The sequence below is a fragment of the Sinohyriopsis cumingii genome, chromosome 3, assembly GCF_028554795.1.
Source record: "Sinohyriopsis cumingii isolate HCF-2022 chromosome 3, ASM2855479v2, whole genome shotgun sequence".
Classification (NCBI taxonomy): domain Eukaryota; kingdom Metazoa; phylum Mollusca; class Bivalvia; order Unionida; family Unionidae; genus Sinohyriopsis; species Sinohyriopsis cumingii.
Genome location: NC_142963.1, coordinates 26,013,463 through 26,039,602, shown reverse-complemented (window position 1 = coordinate 26,039,602; position 26,140 = coordinate 26,013,463). Strand labels below are relative to the sequence as shown.

Here is a 26,140-nt window from a genome sequence, read left to right as displayed (position 1 = left end):
ATATGTCAAAGCCTAATGGCCATTATGTATATCTGATGCCATATGAATGTCAAAGCCTAATGGCCATCATGTATATCTATGCCATATTAATACACCAAAGCATAATGCCCATCATGTATACCTATGCCATATGAATATGTCAAAGCATAATGCCCATCATGTATAGCTATGCCATGATTATGCCAAAGCCATGGCCATCATGTATACCTATGCCATGATTATGCCAAAGCCATGGCCACCATGTATACCTATGCGATATTAATAGACCAAAGCCATAGCCATCATGTATACCTATGACCTATGAATGCCATTGCCATGGCCATCATGGATACTTATGCCATATGAATATGTCAAAGCCTATGGGCCATCACGTATACGTAACATATTAAACTCATTTTTTCCACTAACTTGAATAAAACACATAAATAGCTTTGTGTATAGAATGAAAAATAATCCTGATCTGCTGGTACATTAATTGAAATAAGATTTGGTTCTATGATGTCTGCTTTCAAGTGTGTGTAATACATCTGCAAATACAGCAATAAACCATAGGGCCTGAACTATAATGGAAAGGATGGGTGGTTGAGTGGATGGTTTACCGGTATGTGTTATGACAATGACAAGGAAGGAAACTTGTCAGGACAGTGTTTCCTGTATCTGTTATGTTCAAGCTTCTGCATCAATATTACAAAAAGCTAGACATGGCATGACTTAAACTGATCGAGTCATCAAACATTCATCTTATTTCTCACTGCCGTTCAATAACTTTTTGATTTTGCTTTTAATCATGAATTGACCTTCACTATGTAAGCTTCACCTACAGTTAATCTGACTGACAATAGAAAGCAATTCCCCTTTCATTTTTTGTTTATAACAAAATGAGATGTGGAAAGATTGAAAATGTGAACAATTTTGATAAAATATACAATTGTTCTCCTTTTCATAATGACATTTAAAAATGGAGATGGCAAAATGTTTTCTAACCATTCTTTTACTTCTAAGTAAGTTCATTCCTGATTGTTGTGTGATCTGCACCTAGTGATTTTACCAATGTTAGTTAATTCCTGATTGTTGTGTGATCTGCACCTAGTGGTTTTACCAACTTCAGTTCATTCCTGATTGTCGAGTGATCTGCACCTAGTGGTTATACCAGCATCAGTTCATTCCTGATTGTCGAGTGATCTGCACCTGGTGGTTTTACCAATGACAGTTCATTCCTAATTGTTGTGTGATCTGCATCTAGTGGTTTTACCAACTTCAGTTCATTCCTGATTGTTGTGTGATCTGCACCTAGTGGTTTTATCAACTTCAGTTCATTTCTGATTGTTGTGTAATCTGCATCTAGTGGTTTTACCAACTTCAGTTCATTCCTGATTGTTGTGTGATCTGCACCTAGTGGTTCTACCAATGTCAGTTCATTCCTGATTGTTGAGAGATCTGCACTTAGTGGTTTTACCAACTTCAGTTCATTCCTGATTGTTGTGTGATCTGCACCTAATGGTTTTACCAATGTCAGTTCATTCCTGATTGTTGAGTGATCTGCACCTAGTGGTTTTACCAATGTGAGTTCATTCCTGATTGTTGTGTGATCTGCACCTAATGGTTTTACCAATGTCAGTTCATTCCTGATTGTTGTGTGATCTACACCTAATGGTTTTACCAACTTCAGTTCATTCCTGATTGTTGAGTGATCTACAACTAGTGGTTTTACCAATGTCAGTTCATTCCCGATTGTTGAGAGATCTGTACCTAGTGGTTTTACCAACTTCCCGATTGTTGAGAGATCTGCACCTAGTGGTTTTACCATTGTCAGTTCATTCCTGATTGTTGAGTGATCTGCACCTAGTGGTTTTACCATTGTCAGTTCATTCCTGATTGTTGAGTGATCTGCACTTCATATATAAGATATAATAAATCACAAAACAAACAGAAAAATATTGATTGCTACAGGCTCTTCAAAATGGTAACCTGGCACTAAATTGGTCAAGAAAAGTGGATGCTGGGTTGAATCACTGCCAGAGCAGGGGAAGTTCAAATTATGTCCATTATAGGGCACATTCTTTGCAACATCACATCATGACATTCAATCTGGTTTACATTGGACTTGCACTTCTTTGTTGGTCTTGTCTAAAATGATCAATATATTTTAACAGATTTTTGTTGCATATATTTCTCAGGGCATTAAAATAATGACCTTCCAAAGAATATTGATTGATAAAGAATGAACTAAAGTGAATAACTGCCACTTTTAGGTAGCAGTATGTGCTGTCAATTCTCAAAAATGACACCTACAGCTGAAATGGTCAGTTCCAAATTCTTACATGACCTGTATGACTTGTTCTTAAACATTTACCTATATGATTTGGTTGGTCAGCAATTGGTTGGCCAGTAACCCTCAAAATTGTTTGTTATAGTTGATTGCCATATACTATACAAAGTCAGGAGGTCAACTGACCATGGGATAAGGTTCCTGTCAACACTGACCTTGTGCTTTGATTTAAATACATTTCTAACAATGTCTCCTCAAAGGGATGTCTTCAACATGATACTAATGACAATTATAACATATTTTGTATGGCAGGGAATGCTACAAAGAAATTTAATAAACCTTTAAATTGTTAAATTGCACCCCATAGTGCCGCCAGAAAAAGAGTTCAAGGATTCTATGAATCTCAGGAAATCCTGCAACATTGTTCTGAAGTGAAACAAGAACTTTCTATGGGAAATAAAAACAAGAACTGTTAGTGCAAATTTTATAAAATACCGGCCAAACAAAATTTAAATTCTCCTACTGGATGAAAAAAGGACATAACAAAGACTTGTCCTTACCCACCCACCATTCAATCAAAATGAGTGGATGTGTGGATTGTTCAAGCTGTATATGAAAAGACAAAATGACATGAAAGATGCTGAATACCAACTCTCACCCTGAATTCTTCCTGGAAAAAATTGATGTTTAACTCGTTAGGCCCCAATCCCACCTGTAGGTGTGAGTAGATTTTACTCTATTTCTGAGCTCTGCAGCATCAAGGTCATTTAAAATACACCAAAGTGGGTGGTATTACAAATAAGCAGACAGATATAACTATACAATGATACCAAATAATCTGGAAGTTCTAGTTGCACTACAAAATACAGAGGGAAAAACCTAATTTTTTGGACCCATTTTTTTTCACCCAAAATTTGCTCGTGGTCAGAATGCGACTGTGTCTGGATTTTAGACCTTTTGGCCTCAGATCTAAGGCAGACCAGTTTGAACTGCACACAGACAGGCGAACCTTTGCAGAAACTAGGATAAGGTGGGCATTTGGAATAAAGAGTGGTCTTCATATGAAAATGACAAGTCCATTAAGAAAAAGAAAAAAAAAGAACAACTTTTACCCTTCTGCTCATGCGCAAGCAAAATACCCAATGGAAAGCGATGTTTCTAATACAACTAGGCATTAGTAATTATTATCATGGAAAATCTGTTGAAAGCTGATGTATTACAATGTATTCAGAAATAGCCCCCAAAATATATTTCCTACTCGCATTTCAGGTGAAAACAACAAAAACCTCCAGGGCCAAATGAGTTAAGACAGCTGCATCATGTGTTAAATAAATGGTGCAGCAATTGTTTCCATTGTTCAAATACAGCTGTCCCTCACTATAGCATTCTTAGTATATCACTACTCCTATATAATGCTGTCATAATCATCAAGAGATCCCATGCAACTGGTTAGATTTTACTTCATGATTGTGTCTCAATATTTTCTACTCAACTTCAGCATTTCAAAAATGAAAATCAATTATAGTGTTGTTTCACATTATCAGTTACCTTATTTATTTTGTTTTTATCCATTTTTATTACATACTTTAAGTAACTTTATTTGAACATCCCCCAGTATAATGTACTTTCACTTAAAATTCAGATTTTATCTCCCATGGACAGCATTATAAAGAGGTCACACTGTATCTTCAGTGTTCACAATCATTCAGGACCATTTGTACAATTCTGAAATTATAGGACCCATATGCCAAGACATACTACAAACAACATAGACCCTGATCTGCTATTGCATTATGAACCAGATCTGGATCTGTGAAGTTTGCAGTTGGACTTGTCTTATTAGTGAATATTATTGTAAATAATGGTACTTGTTTGACAACACTTCCATGTGGAGACATTCAATTTCCTTCTGCTAATGGAACCTGAAATAATGACATTACCCCACAAAGTCTTACATCAAACTGTTATGGCCATGCTGATTAGTCTGTACAGCTTTTATTTATTTGATGTACTTGATTCCTGTACAAATAAAAAATGATTGATACGACCCTTTTCATACAAAAAGACGTGAGGCTCCATTTATCCCCTCAAACACAAAAATAATTAGATGCAGAGATATTTTAATAAGGGTTTCATTTTTCTCCTAAGTTTCACTTTAATTTTGCAGGTAGGGTGTTTTAATTGTCATTAGTGGAAAATAATTATCAGAATATGTTTGTACTTCACTAATGGAGTGCATCGTAAATACATTCCCTACAGAGTGAGCATAGGAGACATTGTGACAATTTCATTTTTTGTACCTTTTCAAATATTATTCAAACATTTAAATCAATATATTGGCAATTTAACAAAGTAATTCTCTGCTAACAGGTACCTGATACAGATTTGTTAGAGTTCAAAGTATTAATGAACAGAGCAAAGGTACCATATCTACTTATATGAACCACATGTCTTTAGGCAGAATTGTGCAGCACAAAGCACACCCAGAGTCAAAGTGCACAGTAGTAAATCAGGTATACTAGTCACAGTGCACAGTAGTAAATCAGGTCTACTAGTGACACTGCATTGTAAATCATGTCTACTAGTCACAGTGTATAGTAGTAAATCAGGTTTACTAGTCACAGTGCACAGTAGTAAATCAGGTGTACTAGTCAAAGTGCACAGTAGTAAATCAGATCTACTAGTCACACAGTGCATAGTAGTAAATCAGGTATACTAGTCACAGTGCATAGTTGATAAGGTCTACTAGTCACAGTGCATAGTAGTAAGTCAGGTCTACTAGTCAAAGTGCTCAGTCAGGTCTACCAGTCACAGTGCATATTAGTAAATCAGGTCTACTAGTCACACAGAGCATAGTAGTAAATCAGGTATACTAGTCACAGTGCATAGTAGATAAGGCCTACTAGTCACAGTGCACAGTAGTAAATCAGGTCTACTAGTCACAGTGCATTGTAAATCATGTCTACTAGTCACAGTACATAGTAGTATATCAGGTCTACTAGTCACACAGTGCATAGTAGTAAATCAGGTCTACTAGTCACAGTGCATTGTAAATCATGTCTACTAGTCACAGTGCACAGTAGTAAATCAGGTGTACTAGTCAAAGTGCACAGTAGTATATCAGGTCTACTAGTCACACAGTGCATAGTAGTAAATCAGGTCTACCAGTCACAGTGCATTGTAAATCATGTCTACTAGTCACAGTGCATAGTAGTAAATCAGGTCTACTAGTCACACATTGTACAGTAGTAAATCAGGTCTACTAGTCACACAGTACATAGTATTTACGATCTACCAGTCACAGTGCATATTAGTAAATCAGATCTACTAGTCACACAGAGCATAGTAGTAAATCAGGTCTACTAGTCAAAGTGCACAGTAGTAAATCAGGTCTACTAGCCAAAGTGCACAGCAGTATATCAGGTCTACTAGTCACAGTGCATAGTAGTAAATCAGGTCTACTAGTCATTAATTGCATAGTAGTAAATCAGGTCTACTAGCCAAAGTGCACAGCAGTATATCAGGTCTACTAGTCACAGTGCATAGTAGTAAATCAGTTCTACTAGTCACACATTGCATAGTAGTAAATCAGGTCTACTAGCCAAAGTGCACAGCAGTATATCAGGTCTACTAGTTACAGTGCATAGTAGTAAATCAGGTCTACTAGTCACAGTGCATAGTAAATCATGTGCATGTAGTGCATAGTAGACCAGTTCTGTTAATTACACAGTGCATAGTAGATAAGTTGATCTGTTCACCTTATGATTTTAAGCAAACTGGAAGACCATAATTTACAGGCTCATCTTTACTGTTGTATTATGTGCTATAAAGGTAAATACATTTTTTAATTTCTGCACTTTACATTATGTGTTATACAACAGTAAATGCGGTTTTTAATTTCTGCACTGTTGTATTTTGTGTTATATAACGGTAAATACGGTTTTTAATTTCTGCACTGTTGTATTATTTGTTATATAATGGTAAATATGGTTTTTAATTTCTGCACTGTTGTATTATTTGTTATATAATGGTAAATACGGTTTTTAATTTCTGCACTGTTGTATTATGTGTTATATAACGGTAAATACGGTTTTTAATTTCTGCACTGTTGTATTATGTGTTATACAATGGTAAATACGGTTTTTAATTTCTGCACTGTTGTATTATGTGTTATGCAACGGTAAATACGGTTTTTAATTTCTGCACTGTTGTATTATGTGTTATATAATGGTAAATACGGTTTTTAATTTCTGCACTGTTTCTTTATTCACTGAAAAGCCTCTGCAAGTGCACACAATTTACTGTCTGGCGCCTTGTACACTAATAGAAAAAAACAGTATCATTATTTCCTCGGACATGAGGATCAATCATGAGAGAAAGAAATCAAATGAAATAATGACTAAGGAAATCTTTTAGCTGCCAATTTCTAAATATTTCTTCATTATCCACTTCTGAATAGAGCTGTCACCAATATTTTCTTTACCACTGAGAATGTAAAATATTATGATTGGGGTTTAATGTACACATGCTATGAATTATTTTTTTGTTTAAAGAATTCAACAGTAAGAGCTTTATTCTAGGGATATATTTAATCAGTATTAAAGAAAGTTCTGAAGCCATTCTGTTTTTCTCTCATTCTCCAAAACTTTTTTCCCCTTTCTTCGCTACAAAGTTTTGGGAGATAAATCACTTGATAAATCCTAGTAACCTACTGCAATGGTTACCTCAGTCAAAACCACTGCCAACAAGTGGGCTGTATTTCATTCATATTCATATCTCTCTTCAAAATCTTCTGATCCAGAATTTGACTTTTCATTATAGGTAAATATGTAATCATTGTGTTGAGACATTTAAGTTTAGATTATGTTCATAATGACAAAACATTCTTTAATATAAAATTGGTTTAGAACCCTACTTTCATGTTTTGCTCAAAGACACAGCAATTGAGGCAACTGGGGCTTTGGATTCTGCAGTTTCTACAAACTGATAAACTGATGGTTACCCTGCTAATTTGTTCACCATATCTTTAATCATCTGTCCATATTACAAGAATCATAACTTGTCACAATGACAGAATACCAATCAAAAGTATTAATTTTCTAGCATATATACAATCATACAAACTTACATGGGGGAAAAACATGTGAAAACAATGATTTTTGCAGTTTTCTCTACAAAAAATATTAAAAATATCTGATAAAATTCCAAAGAAACAATTATCCCTGAAATAATTTCATAAAACAGACAACTGACCAAATACAATTTTATTCAACAAAACTCAACCCATTTATCATTTTTCTATCAAGTTCTGAATATTAAAGTAAACTTGTTTTATTAAATGTAAAATGTGTTGAAAACTCCACTCTTGCCAAAATGTTGCTTTTAGCACTTTTGTGAAAAATCATTCTCAGATTCTTTTCATCAATCAAAAAGTTTTCCTTCATGTGTAAAATACTGCCGTATTTGTAGCTCTTTGCAATCTTCACAAGCCTTTATGGTCGTTTACTAGTGAATAGAGGAAAATATATGCTAGGGATGTTTGCCAAGTAAAAAGAAAGCTTGTCATTTCATGTTTTTATGCCTCTTTAAGGAGGACATCAAGTCTATGTATTCGTTATCTTTCACAAGCTTTAACGCACCCAGGAACATTCAACACAGATGGCAAAAAATGTGGGAAAAATTAGATAACACTTGAAGAACAACCTAGAAATATTATCATCAATCCAATGTTTCAGTTTAATAGATAATGTAAATCTGATTTAAATTCCAGACAGAGATTTTACATGAATAGATTTAGTTACATTAAAAGGAGTGTGATAAACATACAATACACTAGGTTGATACATGTACATAGAACCATTATGCACTGCACCATATTTACTCGCTTATAAGATGAAACCAAGTGCAAACTGCACAGATCCAGATCTGCTGGCACATAATGCACTGGCTGATCGTTCTTTGCAGTTTGTTAAGAGTAATCAGTAGAACAAAGTACACAGAACCTGATCATCAGGCACATTATACTACAGCATCAGGGTTTTTGTTGTGTGCAGTTTGACTCGACTTATAGGTGAGTATATATGGTATAGTAACAAGACAGTCAAGTATGTGTGTTTGTGATTTTCAACTTAACTTTAAATTTTTCTCAGTCATTTTGCTACAATGTCTGCAGTGTGGCAGTTCACAATGATGTCTAGCACTGGGGCATCATGCCGCAGACATGTAGCATGATGTCCCACCCAGTCACATTATTCTGACACTTGGCCGACGAGTTCTAACATTGACCTCCTAATTCTGAGTGCCTAGTGAGGCAAGTGCTACTACCAATTTTATAAGTCTTTGGTATGACTCAGCCAGGATCTGAACCCATGACCCCCTGCATCCAAGGCAGACACTATAACCACTTAAGCCACTGGAGCAGGTAATATCAATTTATAGCGGTACTAAAACATTCTATACGCTACTGCACTCCTGACAGAATCAAAAGATAAATTCCAATAAATTTATATTAATTGACACATAATTTTGTAGATTCTGAATGTGTTTCATCAGGTACATGAACTTCCTATCTGGTACAAATAAAATGTCAGGACTAAAATGGATCAACACCTGATTTGTAGCATACTTTTTATGAACTCCATTTACTTGCAAAATGGTTTCAGTAAATTAAGGAAATAAATGTGTTAATGTCTTTAATGACAAATAATTCTCAATAAACAATATTCAGCTAAAGTGCAAAATCAGGCTGGTAAATGAAATTAGAGGAGTTAGAGGGTCACATACTGAGGTCACAGACCCATTCAAATCAGATAAGACTGACTTTTCATTTGTCTGTCACAGGGATGATGTAAGTGATTAAACTGTGGCTCATGAAAGTGCTGTCATTTTATGTGACTTGATAAAAACAATAATCAATACAAGCCAAGTTGGCCTACACAACATAAAAAGTTTTTAAATGGGATTGGGTGGGGTTATCATAAGGAAGAACTTTCTTACATACTGACTTTCATTTCAAATACCAATAAAGAATAATGTGGAAACAGGCAAGTTAGCACATTACCCCTGGTGACGAGTTTATGTGGCAGGAGGTAGTAGCCTAATGTCAAGCTTTGTAGCGTCAAGGTCATGTATGATACACTAAAGTGGGTGGTATTAGATGTAGCTCTACAATTATACCAAATAATCTGGATGTTCTAGTTGCACTACAAAATACAGAGCAAAAAACTCATTTTTTGGACCTGATTTTTTTTCCACCTAAAATTCGCCTGTGGTCAGAATCCGATTTTGTGTGTGGATTCTAGACTTTTTGGTCTCAGATCTAAGGCAGACCAGTATGAACTGCAAACAGACAGATGAACCTTTGCAAAAAGTAGGATAAGATGGGCATTTGGAATAAAGAGTGGTCTCGATAAGAAAATAATCCGTCCATTAAGCAAAAAAAAAATATTAAAAAAATCCAACTTTTACCCTTCTGCTCATGCATGAGCCAAATAACCAATGAAAAACAATGTTTCTGATACAACTAGGCATTATGTTATTGGAAAATCATCTGGAAGTTGCTTTCTTAGGATTATTTCAGAAATAGCTTTCAAAATGTGTTTCCTACTCAAATTTCTGACGAAAACGACACAAAAACCTCCAGGGGTTAATGTGCTAATTGTTGAACTGGCAAAAATTACATTCTCAGAGTGATTCATATCTTCTGCATGCCTTTATATCACAAAAAATATATACTTTTTTCTGTCTGAAATTTTTTGAAAACATTCAATTCAGTGACTGAAAACAAATGAATGACACATTACATGTGCAATTTAAATTGTCAAAAAATTGGGAGAACCACATTTAAATATTCATTAGCCCACTGACACTGACATAACAAATAATATTTGTTTAAAATTGTATTACATGCCTGTTAACACAAAATCTCAATGGTAAAAACAGAATAAGAATATGCCAGATGTCTGAAAAATATTTTCCATTGTTATGTATATTTTGATTTAATTTATATCTGATTTAATTGAATTGTTTGTAAGTTTTAAAATCTTTTTTATTTTTAATTTCATTACACATCAAAATAATGTAGTTTTGTTTACTAGGAACTCAATATTGTTTTCAGAAAATAGTTTGACCTTGACTCTTCAGCTGTAAACACCTAAGGCTGACCTAGTTCCTGATCTTAATTCAAAATTAGTAACAACCACATGAACAAGTTCTTTTTCTAAAATTTATTTTTATTGTGGGAATAATAAGGGTGAGATCGAGGCTCTATTGGATACGTGACTCTAAACTTGTAAATAGTTTTAGTGAAGTTAACAACTTGTAAAAAACTTTATTCTTAGAGTAAAATGATTGGTTTTTGTCAGGGCCATGTTGAGAGTATGTGAAGTAAGCATGATCATGTGACCCTCAAATGGGTACCTATTCTGCGGCTCAAAAGTTACTGTTTAACCATTGTTTTAGAGAAATATTCTCAGTTTGGGCTTAAAACGTGATGTAAAATCGTTTCTTCTGTTGTAGCCAGTTTTCAAGTGATCTGTTAATTTATTTTCAGAGTGTTTGGATTCTAAAAGATTAATTCATTTCTCTGGAAATATTTGACAGCTCATATAGAGTTCTTGAACAAAGACATTTCTTAAAAATTTTATTAGGATTTCCAACACCAGAGTGTTATTTCATGTGTTTCTACAAGGAACAGTAGACAACAACACTTTACAGGATACAGCATACCTCATCGCCTTCCATCCTGGATTCTTCGTCAGGATTTGAACATGAATTCATTAAAACACTTAATTAATAGGACTTCTAAAATTTTATTCGTGGATTACTTTTGGATCATTTTTGGATTTGATTCTTAAAACCATAAGTTCTTATTTTTTCTTTTTTACAATGTTTTATTCCAGGGAAATAAATTATTTGTTAAATTTTTTAAAGCTTATTGTTTTCACTGTTTCTTTTGTTACTGTTTATTTTAGCCACAACACGTAACATAAGACCATGACTATTGATGGTCAGTGAAAAAAATATTTTTTTTTTACTTCTGTGAAATATCAAGATTATTTCTCTCAGAAAATCTAGTAATTCAAAGCTTTGCTTAAAATAAATAGAGAAAATACATAATGCACACTTGCCCTGAATAGCTACACTGTCAATATGACATTAAGGGAACTGTTGAAATTTTATAGAACCCTTGCATGTGCTGATTTGTTTTAGCAAAAGTTACTGGACTGCAATTTGGCAAATTACAGCACAGAAGACTTCAAAGTCATGATATATTAAATCTGGCTATATCACTTATTTATCAAAATCACTGGATAAATGCTATTGATTTTCAGTAAATTCAATTCTGCGCAGTCATAACGGTGCATTAATCTTTAAGCTACTGTCACTTTATATGTGAAACCAGATTAATAAAAGACCGTACTATTTGTTTTTAATGTTTGTGTACATTACGACCTATGCTGCTGATTTTTAGGAATAATCAACTGCAAACAACATAGATCCTGATCTACCATTGCATAATGCAGTAGGAAATCAGGGTCTATGCCGTTTGTTCTACTGATTACGCCTAACAAACTACACAGACCCAGATCTGCTGGAACATTATATGATGGCAGATCTGGGTCTGTGCAGTTTGCAGTTGGTTTCATTTTATAAGCGAATATTTATGGTATTAAAAGAATATGGCAAATTAATTTCTGAGCAAATATTCAATAAAAACACAACTGCCAACTTCATGGAGTGTAACGCTCTACATATTAATCTATATATTAAACACCTGTTTTGTGTCAGCATGATTAAGAATGTATGTTATCAGACCCAGCAGAGATCTGATTTAAAAAAACATGTCTTTTACAAATATGCAATTGACTTTCTCTGCTGATGATCAATTATCCATATAAAGCAGTCTGCTGATGACTCCACAAATGGTAATTGATTTACAACACAAAACTATCAACTTGGTGTTAATTCCAGAAATGGAAAATGTGGGGCATATTGGCCCCTATCAGGCAAAACAGTGGGGTCACTGAGAGAAATAAAGGGTCACAAATACCGATATCTGTATCTCTTGGGACTTTTTTATGTGCCCTATGGATGCCATGGGAAAAAAACTTGCACCAAAGATGAAAAATAAGGGTTACTGGTGCTAGGGTGCTGCCTAAAATACTGGTAAACCATGGACTTGGAAATTAATCATAACGGAAAATATCAATTTCAAAATTTATAAAAAATAAAATTTTTTTAAAATGCGCCCCCTGAAATCAGTGCCCTAGGCGGCTGCATAGTTTGCCTATATGGTAGCACCAGCCCTGAATATAAGATATTTATGCTCTGAGCACAAGAAATTACTAATGATCATAAATTATGCAGAGTAAGGGAGCAACCTTTTCAGTTGTAAACATTTATTGTAAATGGCAAGTTGAAATTTATTTGCAAGATTCTCCAATATCAATTTTGCTTGAATTAATGATCAGAATAAAAACCAAACTGAAAAAGACTTTAGGTTATGAAACTGCCATGTACTATTCTTTGAACATCTTATTATAAAATGTTGTGATTCCATCAGCTTGCTGTTTTCATCTGCCAATGAGTTTCTTTTATTTAACTTTTGAATACGACAATTCAACTTGGCTTCTCCTGTTGGCATCAGTTTAATCCCAGAAACATACATCGACTGGGATAACCTGGTCATATCTGCATAATGAGCTGTGTTTTCCTTGAGGAAAATATAAGGAGTACATCTTACAAAAAAATGTGGTAAATTCAGTACTTAACAACAAGGTCTTGATATATCAACTAGCACAAACAATGACAAGCAGAAATATTTAAAGCCTGAAATACAGATTATATCAGATTACCAAATAAAACAAAATAACTGACAGAATTTTGCACATAATATACTCACATTTTCTCCCACTTTGTGGGAAATCTGTGTGGCACGCAAAAGGACTTCATCTTCATTCATTGGACGGATGCGCAGCACCACCTGCAATATTAGTATAAAATGTTAATAGAGTTTAAAAGAATAAAACAGGAAGAACAAAGCACAGAATTCTATATTTATTCAAGTATAATGTGTACTAAATGATGAAGTGCATAAACCCAGATCTGACATTCCAAATTCATCAGAACACTACCCACAGTTGCCATACAAAGAGACTACCTTACAGGCGAGGTCACCTTATACTGAGGGCTTTTATACAAATATTATTACTATATATACTCACATGTAAGTCAAGTCAAGCTTCAAACAACAAAAATCCTGATCTGTCATAACATAATACACCTGCAGATCAGGGTCTATGTTGTTTGTTCTACTGATTAATCCTATCAAACTGCATAAACCCAGATCTGACAATGCATTATGCGCTAGCAGATCTGGGTTTGAGCAGTTTGCAGCTGAAATTGTCTTCTGAGTGAGTATAGAATGTAAATAACAAAGTGGGATCAATGACTTTACCCACATCACAAAATAAGACTGCCTTACACTGAGGTACCTTATATCGGGGGCAGGCTATATGTGCAGGCAGATTAGTGTTAATGCTAATGACTTAAAATCTTTCAATCAAATATTGCTGCACACACCTTAATCTTCTGCTCCTATTATGCAACTGCAGATCTGAGTCTATATTGCTGTACAAAGTTTACAGTGGGCCAATTGTATACACAGATATACATGGTAGAATAGAATAGATTCGCACAGAATTTCATGGAACAGGATCTTGTGGGGGCGAGTTAAACATAATTAGTTGATAACTGATAGCAAAGAATTAGGTTAAGTTGATTACTGAAGAGCAGAATGAGAGAAAATTGACCAGAATGATGGGTCCAGTAGAAACAGAATCAAATATAGTGGCATGTGATAAATGTACATTGCTGATGCAGGAAAGATTATGCAGGCAATATATGCATATTTCAATCAAGATGGCAAAAGCAAAAGACCTGATATGGCATTATTGTATATACTGTATTACATTCAATTGATCACAGCACACACTATGATTTCCAGGTTTCATTTAATGCAGAAATGTTATACTCAGGTTTCTTGTATAACATAAATGTTATACTCGAGATTCATTTATAGCATTTCTCTGCAGAATCAGGGATGTAGAAAAGCCTGATTTGTCCTCCCATATGCCACAAGGGCTAACTGATGGAGACAGCTGTAATGGCACCATGGTTAGCATCCCTAACACTTGACCAAAAGGGTGCAGGTTTGAATCCTACCATCAGATCAGCTCAGGTCAGCTCCATGATGTATTGCTGCAAGCGAAACACTTTATTCCAATTACCTTGGCACCAAATAAACTACTTCTGTTGCTGTAAAACACCTACTTGTGTTGCTTTGTTGTAAAACACCTACTTGTGTTGCTTTGTTGTATAACACCTACTTGTGTTGCTTTGTTGTAAAACACATACTTGTGTTGCTTTGTTGTATAACACCTACTTGTGTTGCTTTGTTGTAAAACACCTACTTGTGTTGCTTTGTTGTAAAACACATACTTGTGTTGCTTTGTTGTAAAACACATAATTGTAATGCTTTGTTGTAAAACACCTACTTGTGTTGCTTTTTGTAAAGAACATACATGTGTTGCTTTGTTGTAAAACACCTACTTGTGTTGCTTTGTTGTAAAACACCTACTTGTGTTGCTTTGTTGAAAAACACTTACTTGTGTTGCTTTGTTGTAAAACACCTATTTGTGTGCTACTGTATGTAATAAAACACCAAACTAAATCATTTACAGCATGGGACAACTGTATCATCACCTATTGGTTAATATTCAGATTCTTTTAAACAAGATATTTTTTAAATAATTGAATGTATACACATGGGGTAAGGGAATTCATTGCTTTAATAACTTCATATAAATACATGGGATAGGGGAATTTATTGATTTAATAATTTCATATATACACTTGAGGTAGGGGAATGCATTGCTTTAATAATTTCATATATGCACATGGGGTAGGGGAATTCATTGATTTAATAATTTCATATATGCACATGGGGTAGGGGAATGCATTGCTTTAATAATTTCATATATGCACATGGGGTAGGGGAATTCATTGATTTAATAATTTCATACATACACATGGGGCTGGGGAATTCACTGTTTTAATAATTTCATATATACACATGGGGTAGGGGAATTCACTGTTTTAATAATTTCATATGTACACATGGGGTTGGGGAATTCACTGCTTTAATAATTTCATATATACACATGGGGTTGGGGAATTCACTGTTTTAATAATTTCATATGTACACATGGGGTTGGGGAACTCAATGTTTTAATAATTTCATATATACACATGGGGTAGGGGAATTCACTGTTTTAATAATTTCATATATGCACATGGGGAATTCATTGATTTAATAATTTCATATATACACATGGGGCTGGGGAATGCATTGCTTTAATAATTTCATATATGCACATGGGGTAGGGGAATTCATTGATTTAATAATTTCATATATACACATGGGGTTACTGTTTTAATAATTTCATATATGCACATGGGGTAGGGGAATTCATTGATTTAATAATTTCATATGTACACATGGGGTTGGGGAATTCATTGATTTAATAATTACATATATACACATGGGGTTGGGGAATTCATTGATTTAATAATTACATATATACACATGGGGTTGGGGAATTCATTAATTTAATAATTACATATATACACATGGGGTAGGGGAATTCACTGTTTTAATAATTTCATATATAGACATGAGGTTGGGGAATTCACTGTTTTAATAATTTCATATATACACATGGGGTAGGGGAATTCACTGTTTTAATAATTTTATATATACACATGGGGTAGGGGAATTCACTGTTTTAATAATTTCATATATACACATGGGGTTGGGGAATTCGCTGTTTTAATAGTTTCATATATACACATGGGGTTGGGGAATTCATTGATTTAATAGTTTCATATATACACATGGGGTTGGGGAATTCATTGTTTAATAATTTCATATATACACATAGGGTTGGGGAATTCATTGCTTTAGTAATTTCACATATACACATGGGGTAGGGGAATTCATTGATTTAATAATTTCATATATACACATGGGGTTGGGGAATTCACTGTTTTAATAATTTCATATATACACATGGGGTTGGGGAATTCATTGCTTTAATAATTTCATATATACACATGGGGTTGGGGAATTCTTTGCTTTAATAATTTCATATATACACATGGGGTTGGGGAATTCATTGTTTTAATAATTTCATATATAAACATGGGGTTGAGGAATTCATTGATTTAATAATTTCATATATACACATGGGGTTGGGGAATTCACTGTTTTAATAATTTCATATATACACATGGGGTTGGGGAATTCATTGCTTTAATAATTTCATATATACACATTGGGTTGGGGAATTCTTTGCTTTAATAATTTCATATATACACATGGGGTTGGGGAATTCATTGTTTTAATAATTTCATATATAAACATGGGGTTGAGGAATTCATTGATTTAATAATTTCATATATACACATGGGGTTGGGGAATTCATTGCTTTAATAATTTCATATATGCACATGGGGTTGGGGAATTCATTGCTTTAATAATTTCATATATGCACATGGGGTTGGGGAATTCATTGATTTAATAATTTCATATATGCACATGGGGTTGGGGAATTCATTGCTTTAATAATTTCATGTATACACATGGGGTTGGGTTAATTCATTGCTCCAACAGACAAGTATAGCTAAAACTCACATCCTAATAAAATACATATAGTACAGTCATACAGTCATTGAAATGAAACCCAATAAAATAGCTTTGATAACACGGCAAATCGGTGATCTTTTCTCCTTTTGATCATTCAAACAACAACCACATACGGCAAATAATCTTTTCATGGCTTCCTGAAGCATGTTGCCAAATTTAATATAAGGAATTGTTAAAGTATTATGAAGTTCTTTCAATGTAGTTTTTAGAATGTTTTGTAAATGTTGTTTTGATGTGTCTATGACAATGCACACATATCATATATACTCACATATACGTTAAGCCAGATAATGTGTCAGCAGATCTGGGTCTGTGCAGTTTGACAGAAGTAATCATTAAAACAAATAACATACACCCTGATTTGCAGACACAATATGCTAAAACAGATTAGGATCTTTCTTGTTTGTAGTTTGACTTGACTTATAAGCAAGTATATATGGTACATAGCATATATAACAGAGGGAATGCTGTCAAAACAGTATTGAGATATACTTGAATGTTAAAAAGCAGCTTTTTATGATTGGAGCATGTAATTTGTATTTAAAAATACTCATCAAACACAATAAAGGCTTTAAATAAAAGATGAATAGGTAGGTAGGTAGGTAGGTAGGTAGGTATGTATGTATGTATGTAACATAATGTAATGCATGTTTGTCACCTATCCATTCCATCCTTTTGTATTAATTTAATAATGACCCTGAATATTAAAAACAGGAATGGGTCCAAATTTCATGATCACTGATGAGCTTTCTCCAACCTGTCAATGACTGATTCATCAATAATTAATATTTCCAAATTGTATCTTAATTTAACAAAAATCCATAGCTCAACAGATGATAAAGGATCCACTTTCAAAGAATAGTATATATTTTTGTAAACTCTTTGAAATCTTTCCATCTGAAAAAGGATATATTCAAAGTTGGCTTAAATGAGTACCAAATTTTCCTATTTGAATATTCATCAAATGTATTCAATTGAATTTAAACATTAAGGTTACAATGCTTTCAAAATCAATATTATATGTCTATTTTGGTATTTAGTAACAAACCCCACCCCTGTCAATTATAGTTGCATTAAAAACACTGTGAACTCAGCTTTCCAAATCTAATTAATTACCATTTCTGGGTCTCGAATACATTTATTTTATTGATATTAATAAATTAAATGTTATTTTGTTTTCCCTGTTTAACTTCAAGCTCAGTATGACCAAACACATTTGTTTGATGTTAATGGCAGACAAAAGGTAAGAAATGGCCAGAATCTCTTCCTCAGTCATAATAAGGGTCTATCGCAGCAAATTTTTACATAGAGATCTATTGGATGAAAATTACACCAATCAACTGCTACATAACTTAAACAGAGTGCAAACATGTGAACTCAATTTCACACACACAGTTTGGTTGTGTAAGTTGGCATTCAAAATCACCCTTTTTATTTCATAGTAATCAGGCTGAATTTCCACCCAATTAATTAGGAGGGGATAGTTACAAACACATGGAGACAGAGACTGGTGGACAGACAGAGACAGCCCAGCACAATATTCCCAATGCATCATAAAGAGAGTCACATCATGGTCTCCTGCCCAGCAAGAAGGGTTTACAGTTTCCAATTATTTTTGAGCATCCATGGCACATATGATGTGAGAAGTGTTACTGGATGAAGTTTTGAGCTAAAAAGTGTGAGTCTGGTTGAAGTTCTGAGGTTTTAAGTATAACTGGTTGAATTATGAGGTAAGATGTGTGACTGGTTGAAGTTTTGAGGTAAGATATGTGACAGTGAAGTTCTGAGGTCAGAAATGGGGCATTGAAGTTTTGAGGTAAGATGTGTGACTGATTGAAGTTTTGAGGGAAGATGTGTAACTGATTGAAGTTTTGAGGTAAGGTGTGACTGATTTAAGTTTTGAAGTAAGATGTGTGACTGATTGAAGTTTTGAGTTATTTGTTGTCCTACAAGCTTTCTTTTTTATGATAAGTACTAAAAAGTACACATTTCTGACAGTTTATAAAATGGCAGAAATAATGAATCATGTTTCAACCAACTTTTTTGAAGCAGAAATAAATATTTTAAACCTTAATTTCAAACATTTTAAATTTTTGGAATATCTCTGAAAAAGAAGACTCCTCATTTATCTAAAGCATATTCACAAAATGTTTTGATTAAACAGTTATATGTTCTAGTTAACCATGTCAGAAATATTTTAAAAATAACTTATTTGTTTCATGTTATATTTATTTAAGTCTGTTGGATAAAGTCCAATCCTTTTAACAATAAATCTAAACCATTTAACAAAACTCCCTGATACAGTTCATGGATTCATATAAAGGTCTTTCATAAAAGCAATTGAGGTTATGTCTCACAGTATTTGAGATTTAAATGTTCCAAAAATATTTATATTTTTTAATTTTAATTTGCATCAACATTAAGTCACTTTAAGTACTGAATTTCTCAATTGTGATGAATTTTCCTTTTTAAGATCTATATAAATGTGTATATTTTATACATGGCTTTCTCTTTGAGGTAAACAGACATCTAAAAAAATAAGATACATATATTTGCATTCAGTGTTATCAATTTACACAACACTACTTTGGTACTAAGCATTTATTTGGGAAGGGAGGTTTTCAAGAACAAATTTCTGGACCCAAGACAGGAAAAAGCATTTTTCCTGATTTGTAAGAGAAAACTAATTATATCCATTATATTAGGTGGAAAAATAAAGTATCTTGAGGTAAAAGTAAACAAAAAATATCCTGGTTTGTAAAAAAATATCCTACATACCACGCCTCTCAAAATAATTAAATAGTCAGTCCCTTACCTTAAGGTGGCAACAATAACAAAAAATTATTTGATGACTAGCTTGTACAAATCCCTATGATATTATTTTATCAAAAAGAAGAAATGAAAAATGAAGTAAGGAAACCTTAAGAATTATCTAAAAATAGTAATGAAATGCCATGGAACTTTCCCAAAAAAGGAATCATACCTAGGACCACTGATTTTAGAATTGGATGCTATAATTGACAGCAATTTCAATATATTAAACAAAACTGTGAACTTTACAAAATATACAGTACAATAAAATTGACGGGGTTTCTCAAGTTAAACGGTAATAAACAGTGTCTAACGCAATTTACTACGAGCACAAAAGGTTTATATGCAGTATATAGACAATAATCTGTCCCGTTCTCGAACAAATGACCCAATTAGGGATGCTACAAACCTGTGCCAATTGCAAGTGTTGAAGCATCCCAGCAGTTTTAATAATGGTTGCGGTCAAAACCTATTATCAGCATTGAACGAATGACCCATCCAAACCAATTATCAGCTTTGAACAATTAGTGACCTATCATACAATTAAGTTAAAATCTTTAATGTTTCTGATCAATGAGTGGCCCATCCAAATATCCAATTAAGTTTATCTTGATTCTTGATTGCTTCTGATCAATGAGTGACCCATCCAAATATACAATTAAGTTTATCTTGATTCTTGATTGCTTCTGATCAATGAGTGGCCCATCCAAATATACAATTAAGTTTATCTTGATTCTTGATTGCTTCTGATCAATGAGTGGCCCATCCAATTATACAATTAAGTTTATCTTGATTCTTGATTGCTTCTGATCAATGAGTGACCCATCCAAATATACAATTAAGTTTATCTTGATTGCTTCTGATCAATGAGTGACCCATCCAAATATACAATTAAGTTTATCTTGATTGCTTCTGAATTTTGTCCACATGAAACATTATGCACAAACTCATGCTATGAACTTCAATAGCATCACAACCTCCTTATATTTCCATTTTTAGCCAAATTGGCCGCTTATGAACTTGATGTAAATGGGGACAAAAAATCTCCTAGTAAAAGTATTACAACATTTATCTTATTCTAATTTATTACAACTACATGTAGTATTACAACTTTTATCTTATTCTAATTTATACTGATACATGTAGTATTACAACTTTTATCTTATTCTAATTGATACTGATACATGTAGTATTACAACTTTTATCTTATTCTAATTTATACTGATGCATGTAGTATTACAACTTTTATCTTATTCTAATTTATACTGATACATGTAGTATTACAACTTTTATCTTATTCTAATTTATACTGATGCATGTAGTATTACAACTTTTATCTTATTCTAATTTATACTGATACATGTAGTATTACAACTTTTATCTTATTCTAATTTATACTGATGCATGTAGTATTACAACTTTTATCTTATTCTAACTGATACTGATACATGTAGTATTACAACTTTTATCTTATTCTAATTTATACGATACATGTAGTATTACAACTTTTATCTTATTCTAATTTATACTGATGCATGTAGTATTACAACTTTTATCTTATTCTAATTTATACTGATACATGTAGTATTACAACTTTTATCTTATTCTAATTTATACTGATGCATGTAGTATTACAACTTTTATCTTATTCTAACTGATACTGATACATGTAGTATTACAACTTTTATCTTATTCTAATTTATATGATACATGTAGTATTACAACTTTTATCTTATTCTAATTTATACTGATGCATGTAGTATTACAACTTTTATCTTATTCTAATTTATACTGATACATGTAGTATTACAACTTTTATCTTATTCTAATTTATACTGATACATGTAGTATTACAACTTTTATCTTATTCTAATTGATACTGATACATGTAGTATTACAACTTTTATCTTATTCTAATTTATACTGATGCATGTAGTATTACAACTTTTATCTTATTCTAATTGATACTGATACATGTAGTATTACAACTTTTATCTTATTCTAATTGATACTGATACATGTAGTATTACAACTTTTATCTTATTCTAATTGATACTGATACATGTAGTATTACAACTTTTATCTTATTCTAATTTATACGATACATGTAGTATTACAACCTGAATCTTATTCTAATTGATACTGATACATGTAGTATTACAACTTTTATCTTATTCTAATTTATACTGATACATGTAGTATTACAACTTTTATCTTATTCTAATTGATACTGATACATGTAGTATTACAACTTTTATCTTATTCTAATTTATACTGATGCATGTAGTATTACAACTTTTATCTTATTCTAATTTATACTGATGCATGTAGTATTACAACTTTTATCTTATTCTAATTGATACTGATACATGTAGTATTACAACTTTTATCTTATTCTAATTTATACTGATGCATGTAGTATTACAACTTTTATCTTATTCTAATTTATACTGATACATGTAGTATTACAACCTGAATCTTATTCTAATTTATACTGATACATGTAGTATTACAACCTGAATCTTATTCTAATTGATACTGATACATGTAGTATTACAACTGGAATCTTATTCTAATTGATACTGATACATGTAGTATTACAACTATTATTTTATTCCAATTTATACAAACAAGTACTAAACTAAAAGATTTTAATGATATTAAAGTATACCCTGTATAAAAAGAACATGATCATTTCATCTGCACTTCAACCTTTTTAAATTTAAATTCCTATATGACTTAAATTTACAATAAAATATAACTTGACAATTATCAATTGGTCTTATGTATTCCATATAAATATGCCGAAGGGCGCCCGCAGCAGAGGTCAAGGGGGTCACGTGACCCACAATCATACTGCATATATATATATATATATATATATATATATATATATATATATATATATATATATATATATGAGACACAAGATTCTGTTCAAAACGCTTATTAAATATTAGCTTTAGTTTCAGACTGTTTACACACGGAACTATGCAACTAACTCTCTCAGACGTCACCAACACCACCCCCACTCCAACCCCCGCAAAAAAAATCCTGCGGGCGCCTATGAATACACCTCTATTAAAGAAAAAATGAATTTCAAAAGTCGTTATATACACAGTATTTTGATGATCATGTAGCCTTTAAGAAATAAACTGTTTTGTGTATGTACAATTTAAATACTGATTTAGATATAAGAATTCTTTGTTTCAGACTACATAGTCCATATATCTGAAGTTGAAGTATTTTAAACATAAAAGATCATATATATCTTATGTACAAATATACACACACATCTACAACAATGGACCCTAACCCTAACCCAAACCCTCTGCAATGTTAAGAATTAAATTATGTAGTACACATAAAGAGTAAATTGTTCCATCTACTTAAAATAAAAGAATTTAGATGAATGTCATAGTTCCACAGAGATTTCAAGATACAGTTCTCACTATTATATATTCTTGATTTGTTTTTGTTCTGGCAAATATTATTTGTTCCGTCATAAGTAACGTTTCATGGAATTAATGTTTAACATTTCTAGTAAGAATTTTACTCTTTAAAATTTAAATGTCTCTCACATTAAACTACTGACTATTTGAATGCATTGTATATTGTCTTCCTGATTTCATTGTAATAACTGCTATTCCGTACAGTTACAGCTCAATTTGTTACGTTGCTTGACTCGAGACCTCTCAACTATGCAGATTAAAATCCTGCCCTCTGTCACAAAACTTGACAACACTATTCCAGACTTAAAATTCTTACCAGAAATCAATAAAATCTAGCATCTGGTTCAGGGACGTCATTTAAACTTTTTTCGGGGGGGGGGGGGGGGGGAACAAAACGTCACGGGGGGGGGGGCAAAACTTGACGTGCTTGTTAATTTTCCTTTGGTAAAGGCATTTGCCCCCCTCCCATGACGACCTGATCTGGTTGGTAAGAATATTTCCGAATAAGATCTGGAGTCCAGAAAAGTTTTAGGACGGTGGGGTCAGGACAAGTCTGTCACCATTCTGTATCACAGGAAAAAGCCATTTTACACCAATTATCTTGGAAACATGTACAACAAACAAACCACCAACATTTTACATTCTTTAAAAACTTTTAACATTTTTTAGTCGTTTTCTAACTGGTTTGATAGAATGGAAGTCTGCCCATGCGTAGCCGACGGTTTTTCTATTGAAGTTATTTTTATGTATATGTAAAGGTGACGCATGCATGGATATTAGTACCATATTCCGAAAGTTTACCTGTAAACAAGATTTGTAATGGGTCTGTTGTTAAACTGCCCAAAAGGTAACTTGATATATTGTATTTTATTGCAAAACACGTGAAAACTGCATAATATCTGTCATCTGATATTTATTTTCTTCAAGTTAAGCTTAAAGAATTACAGAGGTTTTTTTTTAACAAGAAGCACTTGAAACTATGTTTTTAGAGGCAAAAAAAGGAAGCTGTACATGCACTCACTTTGATTTTGACTAAAGAAAAGAAACATAAAATTGTATATTACTTGTAATCCTCTCCCTACAACGTCCAATAACAATACTACTACTACTAATAATAATAATAATACATATTTACACATATAACTATACAATGTGAGCAATACGTCCGCCAACCAGCCAGTGAACTATTTGGATTTTATTGTGCAATCTTTTTCATCAAAAGCTATTCAAACATCTCAACAGTTCTATTTCTGTAACATCTAGTACGGAAAATCACACAGTGCATTAAAGGGAGGGGTGGACGGGGCTGCCCCGGACGCCAGATGCCTTGGGGCACAAGAACCACAGGCACCAGAGGTCTTTGGGCGCCAAACCCCTTTGGTCCTTTCTCGTCGCCCGGATGCAATTTACCCTTACCACGCCACTACACACACACACTATATGTGTGTGTGCGTGTGTGTGTGTGTGTGTGTGTGTGTGTACTCTCTTCCTGTGACCTCTGTATTAGCAATTATTACAATCAACGCTTTTTAAATTTTACAACACAATGTATTATCTTATAGGTTGTTTCTAGTATCATCAGAATATTTTTAGTTTAATATATCACACTTTTTCTAACGGACATTTTGTTTTCTTTTTTTAGAATGAATTGCTTTTAATTTCCGTTTTAATCAGATACAAAATTCCATGATACACTTTCGTTACCTCGTTCGATGAAGCCCAAAAATAACAGAAACCGGCAAGTCTGCATGTAATGAAAAACAACAGACTTTCAAATAAAATGAAGATGTAAAAATAGTTTTATATATAATGTGAGGAAATGTTTACATATTTGAAAAAAGGTAAATTTATAATTAACGAAATTACATATATTTTGCTAGGAAAATTAAAAAAAAAATACAAAATACTACATCAACTGCATCCGTATGGTTTTAATGGAATTATTTTTGTTTTCATATGCTGTAAATCAATCAAATAAAACGACTAAGACTTTAAAAGAACGAATGAACGAAGAAAGAAATAGGATGAAGCAGATAGGCTCTTAGTGTAAGCAAACTGAGAAACAAAAATACATAAGACTGTTAAATGCAAAACATTTTACGTAGATAGAAACGTACCGTCAGGTTTTGCTCTCCTCCGCCTAATTTCGACTTACTCTCCGTCATTTTCTTCGATTATTCCCTTCTACAATCTATGACATAATTGTAGAATGACTGACGGAGGTACGGACTTCATACAGTCGAAAAGCCACTCCGTTGTGAGCAGCTAGTATGTATTCCATGCAATATATACCAAGCTTTTTTCGATTTGATGTTGTTGTAATGTACAAGACAAGTGGGTGTTCAGGTATAAACTCCGATTTCAGGGTTACCGTCTCCTAACCGACACTTCTCTTTCGGTCTTGTTCTTAAATTGCTATTACCACAGAATTCAGCGACTCGCTTAAGCACGTGCTGCTAATACTGACAAAACGCCGTTAACAATCATTGCACGTTTGGCAGACTGTCAACCCAAAACCAATTCAAGCTGTCAAGCTTGATTGCTTTTGACCTCGATCCAATATCACTACGCGAGTAGAAACGCCTGTAATTTGTGTATTAACTTCATCGATCGACTACGCGTTTGTACATGCAACAAGTGTGTGAAACTACTATACGATTAATGAAACCTGTATAAGATGCTCACGCGCGTTAACTCAATAAACAGCGCTAGAATGATTTTGCCATACAAAACTAAAATGCTCAGATGACATAAAAATTAAACACAGTGGCTGCGAAAAACATTAACGTTGAGACTCGACACAGCTTCGTAATCAGTTCAAGTTTTCACCTAATTACGTCA

The 26,140-nt window shown here is 33.1% G+C and overlaps 1 protein-coding gene across 2 annotated transcripts in view; it reads right to left on the bottom strand.

The window, feature by feature from the left end:
* LOC149802579 (kinesin-like protein KIF19) overlaps positions 1–25,801 on the bottom strand; it is a 147,087-nt gene extending 121,286 nt beyond the window's left edge. For both annotated transcript variants that reach the window (XM_089951850.1, XM_089951851.1), the window contains exons 1-2: positions 25,417–25,801; positions 13,173–13,253 (exon numbers count right to left, since the gene is read on the bottom strand). In XM_089951850.1, the coding sequence (XP_089807976.1) occupies positions 13,173–13,253; positions 25,417–25,464 (129 nt within the window). In that variant the 5' untranslated portion in view covers positions 25,465–25,801. The remainder of the gene's footprint in view (positions 1–13,172; positions 13,254–25,416) is intronic.
* Between the last annotated feature and the right edge of the window lie 339 nt (positions 25,802–26,140).